Source organism: Eurytemora carolleeae, unplaced genomic scaffold (assembly GCF_000591075.1).
Source record: "Eurytemora carolleeae unplaced genomic scaffold, Eaff_2.0 scaffold509, whole genome shotgun sequence".
NCBI lineage: Eukaryota > Metazoa > Arthropoda > Copepoda > Calanoida > Temoridae > Eurytemora > Eurytemora carolleeae.
Window position 1 is genome coordinate 52,540 of NW_019396523.1, and position 17,798 is coordinate 70,337.

The following is a 17,798-nucleotide window of genomic DNA, read 5'->3' on the forward strand; positions in this document are numbered from 1 at the left end:
TTAATTAAGTGTGGATTTTAAAATATTTTCAGTGACTCCTTGAGCATTCTAAATTGTAATCGATAGTTTTGTTTCTTAAACCTATCACAATTATTTTCTAAATAACTTGAAAGCGGTTTACATCATTGTTGTGAACAGATTTAGCTATTTTTTTAATGTGGAGAGAACGGTCGAACAGCAGGTCGGCAATTCAAAAATTAAGGCTAAAATTTATTTATTTGATAATCCCTCGAAAAATGGATGTACTAACGTGTGTCACATGGAGGGTTTGCAACGCGAAAAGGTAAAATCGTTTCGCAAAATTTCGCTTCAATCTGTAACGCGAAATTATAAGAAAATGCAAAAAACAGCTTCATCACATTTGGTTTTTGCGAAAACGATTTTCGCTTCGTTATCGCATTTTTCGCTTCATTAATTTTCGTGAAAAAATGCGAAATTTCGCGAAAAAGTTTGCGAAATACGCACAAAAATTTTCGTATTTTTTCGCGAAACGTTTTGTTCGCTGCAAACCCTTGTCACATGTTAATATGTGTCAAAATAAGAAACAATTATTTTTGAAAAATTTTCTAGCATACTTTTAAAACTCTTAAAATCCCTAACCATTATTCAACCATTAAAGATAGGGGTTTATTTTTTTATAATGAGCACCCCTCTATACTAGACAAAATAGCCCATTGATAAGGTTAACTAATGGCGGAGATATTGGAGATCTGAACATCTTTCTACAGAATAAATTAAAACATCATCTCTCTCCGATATTTCTCAGTTTACAAAGCAAGTACAATTTCAAACCCCTTAAACAGGGTGTCCCACATCAAAATAGATCGTTTAGTGCTTTAAATCGAGATTTTGGGGACTGATAAAAAGATTTTAAAAACTGTATAAGGCTAATTTTGCAGAAAATACCAGTTTTTCAAGTATTTATTTTGCGTTTTTTGACGTTAAAGCTGGGAGACAATCCAATATGATATGGGACGCTCTGTAATAGATTTAATCTTTTTCAATAACAAAAGCTGTATTCTTGAAGTTTCTCCTACAACGCTAAGTTTTGTTATTAAACTGTTAAAAGTCTAGGAAAGTAATACTTTTCGTACCCCCCCCCCCTAACTAGATTTTTTTTTTAATCCAGGAAGTTTACAAATATATTTATTTAATTATCATAAATTTCCAAATTTTTTTTTATCTGTCGGCACTCTCCTCCTCTTTAAAGCAGAGACTAAGGAGCTGACGACAGTATTCAACACTCTCATTAAACTCCTCCTTCCCGGACATATCAACTATCTTCTCATTCAAGATCTTCTCCAGGCCCAGCTCTCCTAGCAGAGCGTCTTGTCGAGCTATCTCCGACTGCTTCACGAGGATAAGTATTGAGTGTAGAACCTGCTCGTGGGTTAGATCACTGGGTTCGTGGAGTACATGACTCAGTTGCTGAACCAATCCCATCTTTGAGAGATCTTCAACGATCTTGGAGTTGATGGTTGCGATGGCAGCGAGGAAAAAACAGGCCTTGGTTCGTAGTTTTGGTTCGTTGGATTGGATTGCTCTGAGGACTGCACTCCATCCGTCCAGAGAACAGAATTTATCAAGACCAGGTTGGTATTCTCGGCATATACAGGAGAGAGCGTACATAGCCTTAACCCGGCAAGCTTGATCAGTATCCAGGTCAAGCTGAGAAATTAGGAGCTGGATGAATCCGTCCTGGGTAAATTTTTCTTGACAATAATCGTTGTTTTGGCTGAGTTCAGCAACCAGATGAGCAGACCCAGTTCTACAAGGAAAAAAAATTAGTCTTCTGCCTAAGTTAACTTCGGTGTCGATATTAGTTTTGAGTTTAGTGTCTACTGTCTGGTGATGTCCAGAGTCTTATGTCTAATGTTCGATTATCAATATTCAATGTTCAGTGTTCAGTGTTCAGTGTTCAGTGTTCAGTGTTCAGTGTTCAGTGTTCAGTGTTCAGTGTTCAGTGTTCAGTGTTCAGTATTCACTGTTCAGTGTTCAGTATTCACTGTTCACTGTTCAGTATTCACTGTTCACTGTTCAGTATTCACTGTTCACTGTTCAGTGTTCACTGTCCAGTGTTCACTGTTCAGTGTTCACTGTTCAGTGTTCACTGTTCAGTGTTCACTGTTCAGTGTTCACTGTTCAGTGTTCACTGTTCAGTGTTCACTGTTCAGTGTTCAGTGTTCACTGTTCAGTGTTCACTGTTCACTGTTCACTGTTCACTGTTCACTGTTCACTGTTCAGTGTTCACTGTTCTCTGTATATATTTTACTTTGATTAATGATTACCTAAGGGATGGATGATTAGAATTAAGACAATGTTTGAGAGCTGAGAATCCACCGATCTTGTGAAAATTATTCGCATTGTCAATATTCCCTAACCAGTCCTCTAGGCAGTCTAGGGTCTCCTCCTAGAATATTTATAATATCAATATTCAACCAGTCCTCTGGGCAGTCTAGGGTCTCCTCCTATGAGATCCACTTTACGATCCCATTAATTTTAACTCTGTAAATCAATATTGTTTTAATCATTTCGGTTGTTTTGGGAAAATTAAATTTGATTTCTATTTCCTCCCTCCCCCCCGGTCACTAAGTAGTGGCACCTTTTGATCGAGGTCTGCAGTGTCACTCAGCAATATCTTCATACCGTTGGTTAATTGTTCAATCACATCCACACTCATTCCATTCAGGGCTTCCTTTATTAATAAATTAATAAGAATAACTATTATTATGAAAATTTTGAAAATCCAGAAAAATAATTTTTGAGTGGCGCGGAGCACCAGAATTTGTACCTGGAGCCATGCTTTCCGTTCTTCATCCATAGAGCTGAGTACATCATCAGGCCTTTCTACAGCATCCTCCCCCCTAGTAGCTTCCAGACAGAACTTAAGTAAACCCTGAACCATAGATATTATAACACTGTAGACAGGACAGAATATAGTAATTAGAATACTGTAGATAGGAAAATAGATAGATATTAGAATACTGAAGATAGGACACTTGATAGATAATAGAATACTGTAGACAGTAAATATTTATTAGAATACTGTGCATAGGACAGTAGATAGATATTAGAATACTGTAGATAGGACAGTTAATAAATATTAGAATACTGTAGATAGGACAGTATATAGATATTAGAATACTGTAGATAGTACAGTAGAAAGATATTAGAATACTTTAGATAGGACAGTAGATAGATATAAGAATACTGTAGATAGGAAAATAAATAGATACTGTATATAGGACAGTAGATAGATATTAGAATACTGTAGATAGGACAGTAGATAGATATTAGAATACTGTAGACAGGACAGAATATAGATATTAGAATACTGTAGATAGGAAAATAGATAGATATTAGAATACTGTATATAGAACAGTAAATAGATATAAGAATACTGTAGATATGACAGTTGATAGATATTAGAATACTGTAGATAGGACAGTAGATAGATATTAGAATACTGTAGATAGGACAGTAGATAGATATTAGAATACTGTAGTTAGGACAGTTGATAGATATTAGAATACTGTAGATAAGACAGTAGATAAATATTAGAATACTGTAGATAGGACAGTTGATAGATATTAGAATACTGTAGATAGGACAGTAGATAGATATTAGAATACTGTAGATAGGACAGTTGATAGATATTAGAATACTGTAGATAAGACAGTAGATAAATATTAGAATACTGTAGATAGGACAGTTGATAGATATTAGAATACTGTAGATAGGACAGTAGATAGATATTAGAATACTGTAGATAGGACAGTTGATAGATATTAGAATACTGTAGATAAGACAGTAGATAGATATTAGAATACTGTAGATAGGACAGTTGATAGATATTAGAATACTAAAACAAGATATAAGAGGTGAACCATCTACCCCCCCCCCGTAATTAAAGTCTCATTCTCTTGAAGGTGAGACCCTTGTACATACCGGCATATCTTTCGGTTGCCTTGGTGGTTCTCCGGACATTTTAAGATATGTTTTTAATCTGAAAAAAAATATTTATCAAAAAATTTAAAAAATCTTTTTTTTATCACAGCCAAGATACAATGGTCTCTCAGTTTAACTTCCAGGGGTAAAAACATGCTTAGATTTACTCGCGTTTATCATAGTCGAGGCCTTACTCGTTCCTACACACTCAGCCAGCCGGGTACCATCATACTAAACATATAGCGGACATTTTATAAAGAGGACACACATTTATTCATAAAACATACATATATTATTGGACATTTCATAGCATAGCATTTACTAGATTGGACATTTCATGGAAAAACATTTCTATTAATTACATTTGAAAGATTAGACATTTCATAGAAGACATTTAATAGAATGGAAATTTAATGTAAAAACATTTCATATATTGGACATTTCACAGAAAGTTAAGATCTTAAAAATGTGAGAAATTTGAAATGAATGACAAAGAACATTTCACGGACATAATTAAATCAGGAAAGAACATTTCACGGACATAATTAAATCATGAAAGAACATTTCACGGACATAATTAAATCATGAAAGTCTTTTAATAGGTTAGGCATTTCATGAAAATGTAATTTGATTTACCATTTGAATACATTTGAGAATCCTTTTTTCATTTTTTGACAATTATTTTCAGATTTTCTGGATTCATGAACACATTTTTCTTCGAGATAAAATTTTTTTTTCGCACACAACCCTGAATTGGATAGTACTTTTGTAATAGAAAATAAAAAGGGAAAAATTATTTTTTACCCACTTTTCCCTTGTTTTTAACGCATTTTTACCAAAAAGTCTGATTTAAAGATCTAAGAGTTTTGTTTAAAAACCTACCTGTTAGTCAAGAATCTCATTGCTAACATTGTCTTTGAATCAGACTTTTTGGTAAATTTTTGTTATTTTTATCTTATTCGGAAATTTGGTTTTTAATTTACAAACCTTTGAATAAAGGACAGTGCAGGACATATTAGCGGACGATCCTCCTCGTCTATTCTGGAACTGTTCTTGCTGAAGGTTACATAGCTCAGTAAATAGCTGGGGGTTTACAGGCATCTATATAGTTTAAATAGGCTTAATATTGCTTTAATGTCGGTTTCTGTCCGTCTGTCTGCCTGTCTGTCTGTCTGTTCTGTTTGTTCTGTTTGCTGTTTGCTCTGTCTATTCTGCCTGTTCTGTCTGTTCTGTCTGTTCTGTCTATTCTGTATATTCTGTCTGTTCTGTCTGTTCTGTTTGTTCTGTTTGTTCTGTCTGTTCTGTCTGTTCTGTCTGTTCTGTCTGTTCTGTCTGTTCTGTCTGTTCTGTCTCTGTATATTCTGTCTGTTCTGTCTGTTCTGTTTGTTCTGTCTGTTCTGTCTGTTCTGTCTGTTCTGTCTGTTCTGTCTGTTCTGTCTGTTCTGTCTGTTCTGTCTGTTCTGTCTATTCTGTCTATTCTGTCTGTTCTGTCTATTCTATCTATTTATTTATTTATTTATCTATCTACCTGATAGAATATAAGATGTCGGATTCCCTTAATGCTGAATCTTCTGTAGAAATGTGCTCTCTCAGTATACAACAGGAAGTGTTTAGAATTGTGGAAGAAATCATCACGAGCCTCAAATATTAAACTTATTTCTATTCAGTCTAAAATCATTCAAGGACAATATCTTTATCTTCTTATTCAACAATTTACTAAAAAAAAATTCAAAAACAATTTTAAAGGGACTGTAAGCGTAATTTTAAGTGATCCTCTATGTTATTCTTAACAACTTGCAAACAAAGTGTTCAGCAATCAAAACCGTCTCAATAGATTAATATGGATAGGTTTAAAAGGTTTAAAAGATACTATTGTTAAAAGGGTTTGCTCCTCTTTACATGGAAGACAAAGGAAATTTTCTGAATAGGCTTATTGCCCGACTCAAACAGAGTAAAATTGTTAATCTGATTCTGATTCTGATTATTATTATGATTATGATTATGATTATGATTATGATTATGATTATGATTATGATTATTCAGGTGTACCTTTGCCATCTTATTATCCTTCGTGTACTCGCAAACTTCAGCATAGTCCAGATCTGCACTTTTAAACCAGTTACGGCCCTGAGCAGTAGAAAATATTAACAAACAAACAAACAAACAAACATCTAACAAAAACAGACAACCAACAAATGTAAGAAGTAGTTAAAAAAATATTCTTTTAAGAAAAATTTAAACTTTAGAAAACCGACTTTCCCCTGTTATTATTGCTGCTATTATGCTCTAATTCAAAATTTTCAACAGAAAAACTGTGGAATAAGAACTCGATATATGTTGTTGATATGTTAAAAAGTAAATAGCTTCCCCAGTAGTAGGAAAATTAACGTATTCAGTGCAATGGTTCTGTGAATATACTGCACAATTATTAATTTCGTTTTCTTTGAAGGGTTTCAAGTAGAGTTTTCAGCGAAAGAAAACTTTCGCGAAAACTGCGAAAATTTTCGTTCGTATTTCGCAAATTTTTTCGCGAAATATCGCATGTTTTCGCGGGAAGGAAATAAGCAAAGAAAGGCAAAAACGATGCGAAATTTGTAGCTGCAAGAATTAATTGCGCAAAAAACTTTTAGAATTTTCTGCTCTGATATAATTTCTCTTCCTTTATTTTAATAAATGTTAGATGAAGAGATATTTCTACTCGAAATTTTCTTTTTTTTGCAAAATTTTCGCATTTGCTTTTTGCGAAATTTTTGCATTTTTTAACGATTTTTTTTGCATTTTTTGCATGCGAAAGATTTGCGAAATTTTTGCTAGAATCATGTTCCAAATCATAACTTATAACTTCTAACAGTCATTTCATATTTCACAGGTTTATGGGTCTTACTGTAAAATTAAAGCTCTCACTGCTCCTGTAAAATTAAAGCTCTCACTGCTCCTGTAAAATTAAAGCTCTCACTGCTCCTGTAAAATTAAAGCTCTCACTGCTCTGAACGAAATCAATTTGCAATGGGACCTCACATAAACCCAGAAGTGGTTTATTGTCCGTAAAAAAATTATTTGTAAGAAACAAAATCATGAACATTTGCGAATTATTTGAGTGTAACTTTTTTGTGCTTTTCTAAAAAAAATTAAAGCAACATTTAAAAATCAAATTAATCTTAGAGCGAGGGTTGCAGAGCAGCCTCGATTATCCTACCTTGACAAAATCTACATAACTGCTGAAAAACACAAGAACATGATCCATCTCGTCTCTCCTGTAAATCAAATCAAATCAAATCAAATCAAATCAAATCAAATCAAATCAAATTATTAGGAACGCCATACAATCAACATCTCAAAACCAAAGAGAATGTACTAAATCAACTTTTTATTTGAGAATCTATAAAAAAATACTTTTTTATTTCTTCATTTCAGTTTTTCCTTTTCTAATTATTATTCTGGATACCGAGTAAAGATTAAAATAATCTTCAGAGTAATAAAAGATCGATTGATAAAGATGCTAATGTATGTTGCTGAATAATATACATACATATAGTTTGTATTGATGAGGTTCTTGAAGTACTTGAACCTCTCCTCTAGGGCCTCCTTGGGGGAGGCCGCCTCTATTCTGTGGAAAACAAGGGGGATCTCACTAGGATCAACATTTTTCTCATTTATTCCTTTTTTGGACAAAATATGTTTAAAGGGATTGTACGCTATATTTAAGTGACACTCTATGCAAAGATGACAAAGCCTGGTTCCCAACGGTGTAGCCTTAAAACCTTTATCTGATCAAAAATATGGAAGATGTTGAGAAACCACAATTATAAATAGTTCATTTTCAAAATTATAAACATTCATAATTGATCAGAAGTTTTTACGAGAACCTTTGTGAATCGGGCATTGCCATCGTTGCATCAAGGGTCCCTTGATGTAAACAAGTAAACAAAAATAATTCAAAAATAGAGGTCGTGAAAAATTACAAAACAAATGTTTTCAGATAGAAAACTCAGCAAGTTGCAATAAATACAAATATGGTTTATTCAAATGAAATGAAATCAATGAATAAAGTAAGGATGAATGTATTCCTGAGAACGGTTGAGATAGCCCCAGAAATAACAGGGTTCATAACACGAGCCTGTAATTATAATATAAATAGTTTCGGTTGATTGAATGATTGATGAAAGATGGGTTTCTGGCAAAAATACATAATTTATATCAAGGTTAATATGATTTATATTTGTAAGGTAAAAAGCGTTAAAAAGTAAATTAGCTGGGGGGGNTTTCCAGTATAAATACTTTTTACAAAACAAAATTGATCTTACCTTTCCAAAATAGTTGAAGCAATGTCGGTTAAATATAGAATTTATCTCTGGGCAGGGTGTTCTACTAAACACTAAACTCTGCCTAAACAAAATTACTTAAAGGGACTGTTCACTAATCTCTGCCTAAACAAAATTACTTAAAGGGACTGTTCACAAAATTTCAAGTGACATTCACTTTATAGCGTTACAAACAAGTCTCAAGAGAGAACTAGTTTTTATCTTATCCATGAGGAAGATATCCTCCTTTTTCTCTCTTGAAAATATATAAACTCTCTAAGTATATTTAAAAATAGACTACTAAATTCTCTTTTTGAAAATTACATTACAATGTGTTATAAACCGAATTGCTATTCATGTAAAACTAATTAGATAGGTTTTAATATGCTTTGATATTTGTTGTGTACATGTAAGAAAATTACTTTAAACTCTAGTTATTCTAATAAATGTATAAACTATTTTGCATAAGATAAAATCGCACCCTGATCTCTTATAGTTCTCCTTAAATTTATTTGATTGAAATGTTTTGTTATCATTATTGAAATTAGGTGGAAAAAATAATCAAAACGGCCAAGAGCTATTTTCCACCTAATTGCTTTATACTTGTACTGTTAATATAATCATCAATTTGTAATTGTAAACTCTATCTGTATACAGATACATTTATTTTAGCAATAAACGTTATCTTATCTTATCTAATTCTCTGCTGTATATATCCGCAAGCCAATTTTTTAAACAATCGCAATTAATAAATAAAAAATAAATATAATAAGGTCCCTTAATTCTGCGAAGAAGACTAAGCTAGGGCATGAAACTGTTTTAGTGGAATGTCTCTTATAAATCACGTGAACAGCTTTCTTCAAGTATATTTTATATAACATTCTTTCACGCTCGGACCGTGTAATAATTTCCATTCTTACACGGTCTGAGCGTTAAAGAATGAAAATTCTACACCTTCAGTGTAAGAATAAGCATTCTTAAACGCAAGGAAGCGAACAATATTAAAATTGTTCCTCCTGAACCGTGTAATAATGGGAATTCTTACACGATAGATTTACTACTATGGAACCGAACAGATATGATATAATATATATTATTGAGAGCCAAAAACTAAAAACTAAAACAGTGCAAGTAAGCTTTCTTGAAATTAGGATCTTTTATATTTTTTTTTAAACAGTGAACAGCCACCTATAAAATTTGCCAAGCCCATCAAGGTTCCAAAGACGAACACGGCTGAAGTCAACACCTCGTGACTCCTGGGGCTGTTTGTGAATATCGTCTGAAATTAATTCGAAAAATGTCAAAATTTTCAATAAAATGACAAACATTGAGATTTCCAGTTTTTAAACGATCTTTAAAAATGTTCATCTATGTAATGTATAATATATAAAGATGTTTATGTTACAATAAAAATTAAATATTTGTGTTGAAGGATTAATCTCCTATAATTTAGATAATATTTTTTTTTGAAAAACTCCTAATTAAACAGTATCAAGTATATAATGATTGCAAGCAAAATAAAATTTAAACACTTATTTTCTTCAAAATAAGGCATAAAATGTTACCTAATATGCAAAGAATGTGGTCCCAGTTTTGCATGAGAAAAATTTCCGTTTGATCAAATATCATAACTTCGATGGAGTTGAGGAAATCGTAATTCCGATCCCGTTCCCCCTCAACCCCGAGTATTAATCGGAGTCCCAACGGGGATGCGATGATGATATCACTGTTGTAGAAATCTGTATAGAGTTTCAAGGTCTTTTTGGTGAGTGCCAGTCCCATCTTGAAACTGTCGTTGATATCTCCGGCGAAAGTTTCGTAATAATCATCAGATTTGGATTTACGCGCGGTTTCTATTTCCGGGAAATCCTCGGCGAAGCGTTTTTTGTTTGCAACGTTTCCCTTGGACTTGGGGAATAGAAGTTTCTCCATTATTGCGACAACTCTTCGACATGATTCTCTAAAGGGAACGACAATGAGCACTTTGGGTCGGCAGAGTCCTTGATCACGAAGTCCGTCGTCGCCAGCTTCTAATTTTTCACGTTTCCGATTGTTGTTGAGTATTTTTGTTCTGGTTTTTAATATGTGGTTTACTGCATGCAATGTGTAGGCCAACCTGAAATAAAATATAATGAAAAATTTATACTTATCAGACGAAAAAAATTAAATTTTCGTTGATGACCTCAATTTCTCTGAATTGAAAAGTTTACATTATGGATGTTGAAGTGGAGTTCAGTCAGTATATGTATAGTTAGTTATATTGTATATTTACAAAGCTATGCATTAAAAAGCAATACATAAATATTTCACAACTTTGAGATTTCAAAGGACAAAATTCGGGAAATGCAGTCATTTACACCTTTTACAGATAATTAAATTTTAATGAATAAATAAAAAACTCCACCTTAATTCCTCTCCGTTTTCATGGGTTCTTTCGTTCCAGCAAAGATCCTTGGTAAAAAACATATAATTAAAATCTAGAAAACAAATAAACGATTAGTTTTGGATAATATTGGGATTGAAAAAAACTGACCAAAACAGGGGGTTCTACTTAATTAAATTTAATGAAATTGTTTCTGTTGTCTGTGATTTGAGTCGAAATTACGTGATTAAAAAATCTTTTTTTTCTCCAAGAAATTACATTAATTTCATTATCAAACACTTTTTAACGCAGATTTATCTTTAGACATTTTCAGAGAATTTCGATGGAAAAACTTACTTTTATCTTATATTTGTAAAACCTGAAAAAGGCAAAGCTTTAATCTTCATATCAAATAATTGGCACCTCTTTTTATAACAAAAATCTGAACATTCTCTTTAAAACTTTTAAAAATATCCATTAATTTATTTGTAAAGCCTGAAAAGGCAAAGCTTTAATCCTCATATCAAATAATTGGCACCTCATTTTATAACAAAAATCTGAACATTTTCTTTAAAACTTTTAAAAATATCCAAAATAAAACCTTGCTATAAACCTGCGCCACCTACCTTGTAAAAGATAAACCTGCGCCACCTACCTTGTAAGATAAACCTGCGCCACCTACCTTGTAAGAGATAAACCTGCGCCACCTACCATGTTAGAGATAAACCTGCGCCACCTACCTTGTAAGAGGTAAACCAGCGCCACCTACCTCGTAAGAGATAAACCTCCGCCACCTACCTTGTAAGAGATAAACCTGCGCCACCTACCTTGTAAGAGGAAAATATTGTCATCAGTTCATTAACCAATGGAGTTTGCCTGAATCAAAAAATAGATAAATATTTTTTTTGGGGAAATTTGGAAGTAATTGACTATTAATTGTTAAAAATTTAGACAATGTAAAAAGTGAGCGTGGCCCTTTCAATCAATTCCTTTTAAGAATTGAAATATATTCGATAAATCTTCAACCCTACTTAATCTGACTTGCGGGGTTTTAGAGCTTTTTGTTTTTCTATTTGCAAATTGGTAATTTTTTTTAGTGGTTTCTCTTTCTTTTTCAGATTCAGGCAGCAGCGACCAAGATAGTCAGAATATAAGACTTTTTAAATGAAAAGAGACAAAATAGATTTAATGATATTATAACAAAAAGAAAAAATTTAATTAATTTTCTTTTTTGTTTTGTTTCTTATTTTGGATCCATTTCTGTTAATTCGCATATTTTTTGGGTATCTGGATCCAGGGAGCCATAACGTTGCAGATCCAACAGATCCGGATCCTAAACTGCCCAACCCTACCTAAACTGTGCCTCTGGATCCTGGAGATTAAGCTGAAGGTTCTGTTTCAGATGCAGTTTCTCCAGGTCTACCTCCGGCTCCGGGAAACAAGATCGGAGTTCAGTCTGATATTTCTCCAGAGGAGACTCCGTAGGCGGGGCTTTCATATCTAACATCTGAACCTATAAAATTCTTTTAATTATATGTATAAAAGAGACACTTCCTCCCCCCCCATAAATCCTTTAAATAATCCCTGGATTGACCTGTCCCACATATCTCAGATCAAAACCATACAGCTTATAAATTAAAACTTCACTCTCATATTTGACATTATAACCTTAGTTTTCAGTATCTTGTATTTTGATTTTTAATTCAACAATAACTCTGACATTTATAACTAAACTTCTCAAGGTTCTCTTCACCCTCCCCCCCCCCTAAGTTCATTTAAGTTGAGGGACCATAGACTAAGTTAATCCAAGTTAATCCGCTTATTATTTATTTAGGCGCCCCTGGGCGGTTAGATTGTGTGAAGAGCTGCGGAGCCCCTGGTTGGGAGTACTGCTTGTGTAGGGAGTGTGTGTACTGTTGCTACGCGCAGCTTTCTTGTCCCTGCCCCGGCGTGGGCTGGCGGCCCGCGCCTTTTGTTTCCTTCCCTGCCGGTTTAGCCAGTTCTTCTCTCCCTCTCTCAGCGTCAACATCACTAGAAAGCTAAGCTATTAAGGACAGCACATTTTCTTAGCTTCTTAATTTGAGTTTCAATTTAAACTAATTTACGTTCTTTCAATTTGTCTTTGCCAACAGCAACTTTTATAAGGTGTTAGATTTCACTTAATTAATTTTAAGTTAAAAGATTCTTTAAATACAAACATTATCTTAAGTTTCACTACCCGACTATCAACTTCATTATAATAAACAAACATCCTTTTGACTACTTTAACGGCAATTAACTTTATTAATTTAATTCCATATTAAGTGTAAAATTCTTTAGTCCTTTCTTTTTTTCTTGATAATAATTCAATGCCTAACTAAGTGTGTTGTTTCTTAGTGCATTTATCCTCCTAATATGGGTCCCAAGAAAAAACCTAAGACGATCAAAAGTAACCTTTTTACGGGTTCTTCTCCTATAACAGTCGACGATTTGAGCCGTCTTCAAGTGGATAGCTTCGGCCCTCAAGCAGCAGTCCTGCTGGATGACCTCAACTGGTCACAGGAAGTGATTGCTCTAACTGGTTTGAAATTAGCCCCAGACAACAGAAGAATTCTCTCTAGTTCAGTTTTCTTACTGGGCTCTATTTTCGAAGACAAGAGTGTTAATGCAGCTAACTTCTGGAACCTGGAGTCAGCAACTTCACTAATTCTTTCCATCCCGGATTCTTCTATTTTCTCTTTCCCCAACGGTTCCCTTTGCTCAGAGTTCCTAGATTCGTCCTCTTTCAAGTTTTCCTTCAAACAGGGGGAAACTACCCTCTCTAAAGAAGCTCAAGCTGCAGCCGGAATTCATGGCTTCTCGTTAAGAGCTCTCCTCATGCCTATCTCGGCTACCTTCACCCGTATCTGGATCACTCTAGTTCCGATTAGTTTAGCCTCCTTGCTAGCAGATCATCCGTTGGCTACCAACCCAGCGTTCCCTAGCATCAAACTTATAGATGGAGACGTTCCTTTAGGCCCTCCCTCTGATGGTCCCCCTCTGTCAAAAGGTTGGGGCTGTCCCATTACTCCCGCAGTAATTCTAGGAGCTCCTTTGGACGAGGCACCTAACGTTCCTCAAACCTCCGCCATGATAGCTGCCATTTCCGCCATGCTGCGTAAAGCTGTTCGTCCAGAAATCGTGCAGAACTCTACTAATCTCTACAAAAGGATGCAATCTCTCCTTGACCACGGAGTCTCTAAGTTAAAACTGGCGCACTATATATGTAGTTCAACTCAGTCTGCATTATAGTTCAACTTATTAAAATTTTCAACTACTTATCGCTATTTTTAAATGTTGTAATTTTACATGTTTTAAAATAAATTCTTCTGTTTTCAGCGGCAATCACTCAAATAATAACAATACAAAGTAGAAATAAGTTTTTTTGGACAGAATTTTGCCAATCTAAAAAATTGAGAAAATCCGTCCGCGCACCGTGACCCTGGCCAATTGTCATGTCTTACAGACCCTGCCTGTACTGTACAGGGAGGCAGTTTAATCCGTAGCTTTCATTCAATAATCGTATTAAAAAATGGGATAGAAATAAAAACATAGCCGATCATCACAAAGTTTTTTTTGTTTGATCAATACTCCCCCCTAGACAAATCAATAATCGCTCCTTCCACCCAATATAAAATCAGTACTTGAATTTTCCCCAGAGTGAGATATTTGAACTGTTCCACCTTCCAGGCCGGGTCCTTCATGAACCTGCTTTGCTCCTCGGACAGGTTCAACTCAAAGTGCGCCGAGAAAGGATCAAGATCTTCTCCATTCTTCATTGAGCTATCATCTTCAGATTGTGGAAGAGTTAAATTTGCATTTTCTTCTTCATCATCATCATCTTCTTCGTCTTTATCTTCCTCTTCATCATCTTCTTCTACATCATCTTCTTCTACATCCTCTTCTTCTTCGTCTTCTTCTTCTTGATTATCGTCTTCAGTTTCTAATTCGTCTTCGTCCTTATTGTTAGGATTAGGTTGTTCCACATCATTGAGATCTATTTTATCAACTTCATCAGAATCTTCGTCAGAAGATTCATTTAGGTCTTCAACAATACCATCAGCATCATCAGCGTCATCATCAGCGTCATCTTCATCTTCATCATCATCTTCATCACTAACTGTTTTCTCTTCTCTGTCCTTTTTGTTGAAAACCTAAACATTTAAAAAAAAAATAATGAATAAAATTTGAACAGGATTTACCGTATTAAAAAAATCGATGAAAAATGGTATCTAAAATATAAATTCTGCGTATTTCCATGCAATTACCGCATCTTTAAGAGTTTCCAAATAGCGAGAAATCACATTTGCAAAATAAATATCGTAAAAAAAACATTACATGTTTGATCTTTATTGAAAAATTCCTCAAAGTCGAAAATTTTTAGCAAAATTCTGATTAAAAAAAAAGAAGAATCTTTTTTTGCAAGAATGCTCCTTTTTTTTCTACCTGAAGAAGTTGATCGTATTCTGTAGTTTCATCCTCGGAACTAGAATCATTTTCTGATTCAGCTTCAACCTGGATTAACTGATTTATCAACCTTATTAAAATTAATTATGTATTTATCTTTATAATTTAGAAGCATATTTATTATTCGTTGCATTAAAAACTTAATAAAAATTAATAATTAATCAAAGTAAGCCAAGAGGTTTTCGAATATTTAACATAGTTGTACGCTAGCAAAAAGTTACTTTAAGGACCCCTTACAAAATAAAAAAAATACTGCAGCACATTTTCGAGTATTTACAAACGAAAACTAAAAAACCCTAATCCTGGGGTTTTGAGTGACCAAGTGTAGTAGTGTACTGAGAGGACATATACGTTTGAAGTACAATAATATAAATTAAGACTCGCACTACCGACAAGTTTTCTTTTCGAAAGATACTGAAATGCTAGAATGTTGTAACTTTTTAATCTCCTGTAATTACCTTTTTCACTCTGTAATGGAAGTCCCCCCCCCCCATTTTATTGCCCCTCCATGATGAAGGCTTTGATAAAACGAACAATTAAATCGCCAATAAAAGTCTTCCTACCTTTTCCTGAATAATATAACTATTTTTCGTGTATTTCCTCATTTTAAACGCGCTTTTATCTCTATCTTTCTTCATCCGTCCCCCGCCACCCCCTCTACCTCCCGCGGCATTCCCGCGCTTTCTTTTCCCTCCGACTCCGCGCGCCATTTTTATCTGGAAGAAACGATGAGTAAAAATAAAGACTAAGATACAGTGAGACCCATAACTCTGAAGAGTAAGGAGAAGACCCTTTGACTCTGATTTTAAACAAGCGTTGTGAAGATTACATTGGATCCCTTAGTTAGTTTAACTAAAGCTTCTGCTAAAAATATTTTCTTTATAACGAAATCTAAAACACATAAGATTGCTCAGAATCTTATTCCTTTTTACAAAGTTTAATGGGTCCCGCTGTATAGGGTTTACAAATTCCTATTTACAAATCTAAATGCAAAAATTTATTGAGAATTAACTTTGCACTATTGCTTATTGAAATCTTTGTGATAAACAAGTATACAGGAAGAATGGCAATGATGGGCCTACAACAAGAACAATGAAAGTTTAAGAGAGGGGTCAGAAAGTCAAGTTAAGTCGCAGTTTACCTATTATAAGTTGCTGAGAAATTGTTCAAGAAAGGATCGAAGTCTGGTTTGTGCACATTATTTCTTTAAAAAGTTCTGTTTCCCATTTTAAATTCATGAACATTCTCTTAAACTTTCAATCTGAGTGAGACAATAAACAAAGACATTTAATTAATATATCCCACCAATGAATGAAAACATGAAAACGACACAATTACAATTTACATAATATTTCAATAAATTAAATATACATAACAAAAAATTATCAATTTTACCTGAAGTATAAAAAATGTGACTACAAAAATTGTAAAATATAAAAAAAAACTTTAAGATTCAATATTTACGGTGTAATATATGTTGCTAAATAAGTAAGAATTAACTTTTTTAATTAGAAACTTAAGAAATTTTGAGACCCAATAAAGTAAACGGATTGATTCTACAAAAGTTACAAGTAAAATGTTTATCAATGTACAACTTTGAGAAGAAATTTTCTGAAATATAAAAGTTATCTAAAAAATTGGACTATAAAAATTAGGCGTTCTTTGTATTCAAGGACTGTATTTCTAGTGTCCCTCTATCGATAGAGTTATATGTTCTATTCACAACGGTACCCCTATAAGCATAGTCAGAATATGTATGAATTAGAAAATCTGTTTTCATAAAAAAAAACCGTAATAATTATTTAAATTAGTGCGTAATATCAAGTAAGTATTGAAAAACAACTTAATCTTTCACATTTTTTTTTTCAGATAAAGGTTTCAAGGGTAGGCCTATGTGAATCAGACATGCCCCTCTTGCGGGTAACTTGAAATACAAACGCCAATCCTTTTAATATGTATTACAACACATACAACTATTAATAAATGTACATAACAAAAACAGCTGTAATTGCACTGGCGTGGTGAGTAAAAAAATGTGTAAATAATTTTATAAAAGCAAAATTGCAAAGTTTGCACTAACTCTAGGCTTACATGTCAGCAGGCGTACTGAGAAGAAATCTTACTCTTTCGTAATATTGATCGAAATAACGAACATTTTTTGTTCAAAATTATGGTCAGAATGCAAGGGATGTCCCACATATTTTTTAAACCAAAACAATCTGTTTCGAACAAAACGTATTTCCAAACAAAATGTTCGTAATTCGAAATGCAGGGTGGCCAAAACTTTTTTGAACCCATCCGTACAAAAATCCGTACATTTTCAGAAGAAATCCGTACAATCCGTACAATTTTCGAAAAACAATCCGTACAATCCGTACAATTTTTTTTAAAAAATCCGTACAATCCGTACATTTTTTAAAACCAATCCGTACATACAATCCGTACAATCCGTACATTTTGGCCACCCTGGAAATGCTTTCGATAAGCTCGATATTTCGAAAAAAAGTAAAACGTACGAGTTTCCTCTAACATTGGAAGAGGTGACAGTTTGTAAATTTGAGAATCTAGGAACAGGAAACAGTTAGATACGGGTTCATCTTCACATTTGATTGATTGATAGCAGGGCGTTAAATCAATCAATTATCTTTGGTTTGAAGGATATGACGTCACGCGTTGTTTATATTGCTGTAACCTGGTGTATG

The 17,798-nt window shown here is 33.7% G+C and overlaps 2 protein-coding genes across 2 annotated transcripts; both read right to left on the reverse strand.

Moving 5' to 3' along the window:
- Positions 1–1,130: 1,130 nt before the first annotated feature.
- LOC111704830 (hsp70-binding protein 1-like) lies at positions 1,131–4,049 on the reverse strand. Its single transcript, XM_023477186.1, has 5 exons — positions 3,949–4,049; positions 2,792–2,896; positions 2,603–2,695; positions 2,289–2,410; positions 1,131–1,768 (listed from the first exon to the last, which is right to left on the reverse strand). The coding sequence occupies exons 1-5, from the start codon at positions 3,985–3,987 to the stop codon at positions 1,180–1,182; spliced, it is 948 nt and encodes a 315-aa protein (XP_023332954.1). The 5' UTR covers positions 3,988–4,049; the 3' UTR covers positions 1,131–1,179.
- Positions 4,006–16,444, reverse strand: LOC111704829 (digestive organ expansion factor homolog). The gene is made up of 16 exons (XM_023477185.1): positions 15,660–16,444; positions 15,076–15,144; positions 14,274–14,783; positions 11,964–12,124; positions 11,439–11,487; positions 10,654–10,700; positions 9,815–10,365; positions 9,438–9,528; positions 8,253–8,334; positions 8,016–8,065; positions 7,478–7,579; positions 7,145–7,202; positions 5,998–6,075; positions 5,477–5,587; positions 4,936–5,049; positions 4,006–4,179 (listed from the first exon to the last, which is right to left on the reverse strand). Exons 1-16 carry the CDS (start codon positions 15,804–15,806, stop codon positions 4,081–4,083), a joined length of 2,319 nt encoding a protein of 772 aa, XP_023332953.1. The 5' UTR covers positions 15,807–16,444; the 3' UTR covers positions 4,006–4,080.
- Between the last annotated feature and the right edge of the window lie 1,354 nt (positions 16,445–17,798).

Coding starts and splice junctions, on each gene's coding strand:
- LOC111704830 (XM_023477186.1), bottom strand. CDS start 3,987: ATGTCCGGAGAACCACCAAGGCAACCGAAAGATATGCCG. Junction 2,696..2,791: donor AACGGAAAGCATGGCTCCAG/GTACAAATTCTG, acceptor TTATTAATAAAG/GAAGCCCTGAATGGAATGAG. Junction 2,411..2,602: donor CTGCAGACCTCGATCAAAAG/GTGCCACTACTT, acceptor TAAATATTCTAG/GAGGAGACCCTAGACTGCCT.
- LOC111704829 (XM_023477185.1), bottom strand. CDS start 15,806: ATGGCGCGCGGAGTCGGAGGGAAAAGAAAGCGCGGGAATGCCGCGGGA. Junction 10,701..11,438: donor CAATATTTTCCTCTTACAAG/GTAGGTGGCGCA, acceptor TTTTTTACCAAG/GATCTTTGCTGGAACGAAAG. Junction 8,335..9,437: donor GGGCTTGGCAAATTTTATAG/GTGGCTGTTCAC, acceptor AATTTTGTTTAG/GCAGAGTTTAGTGTTTAGTA.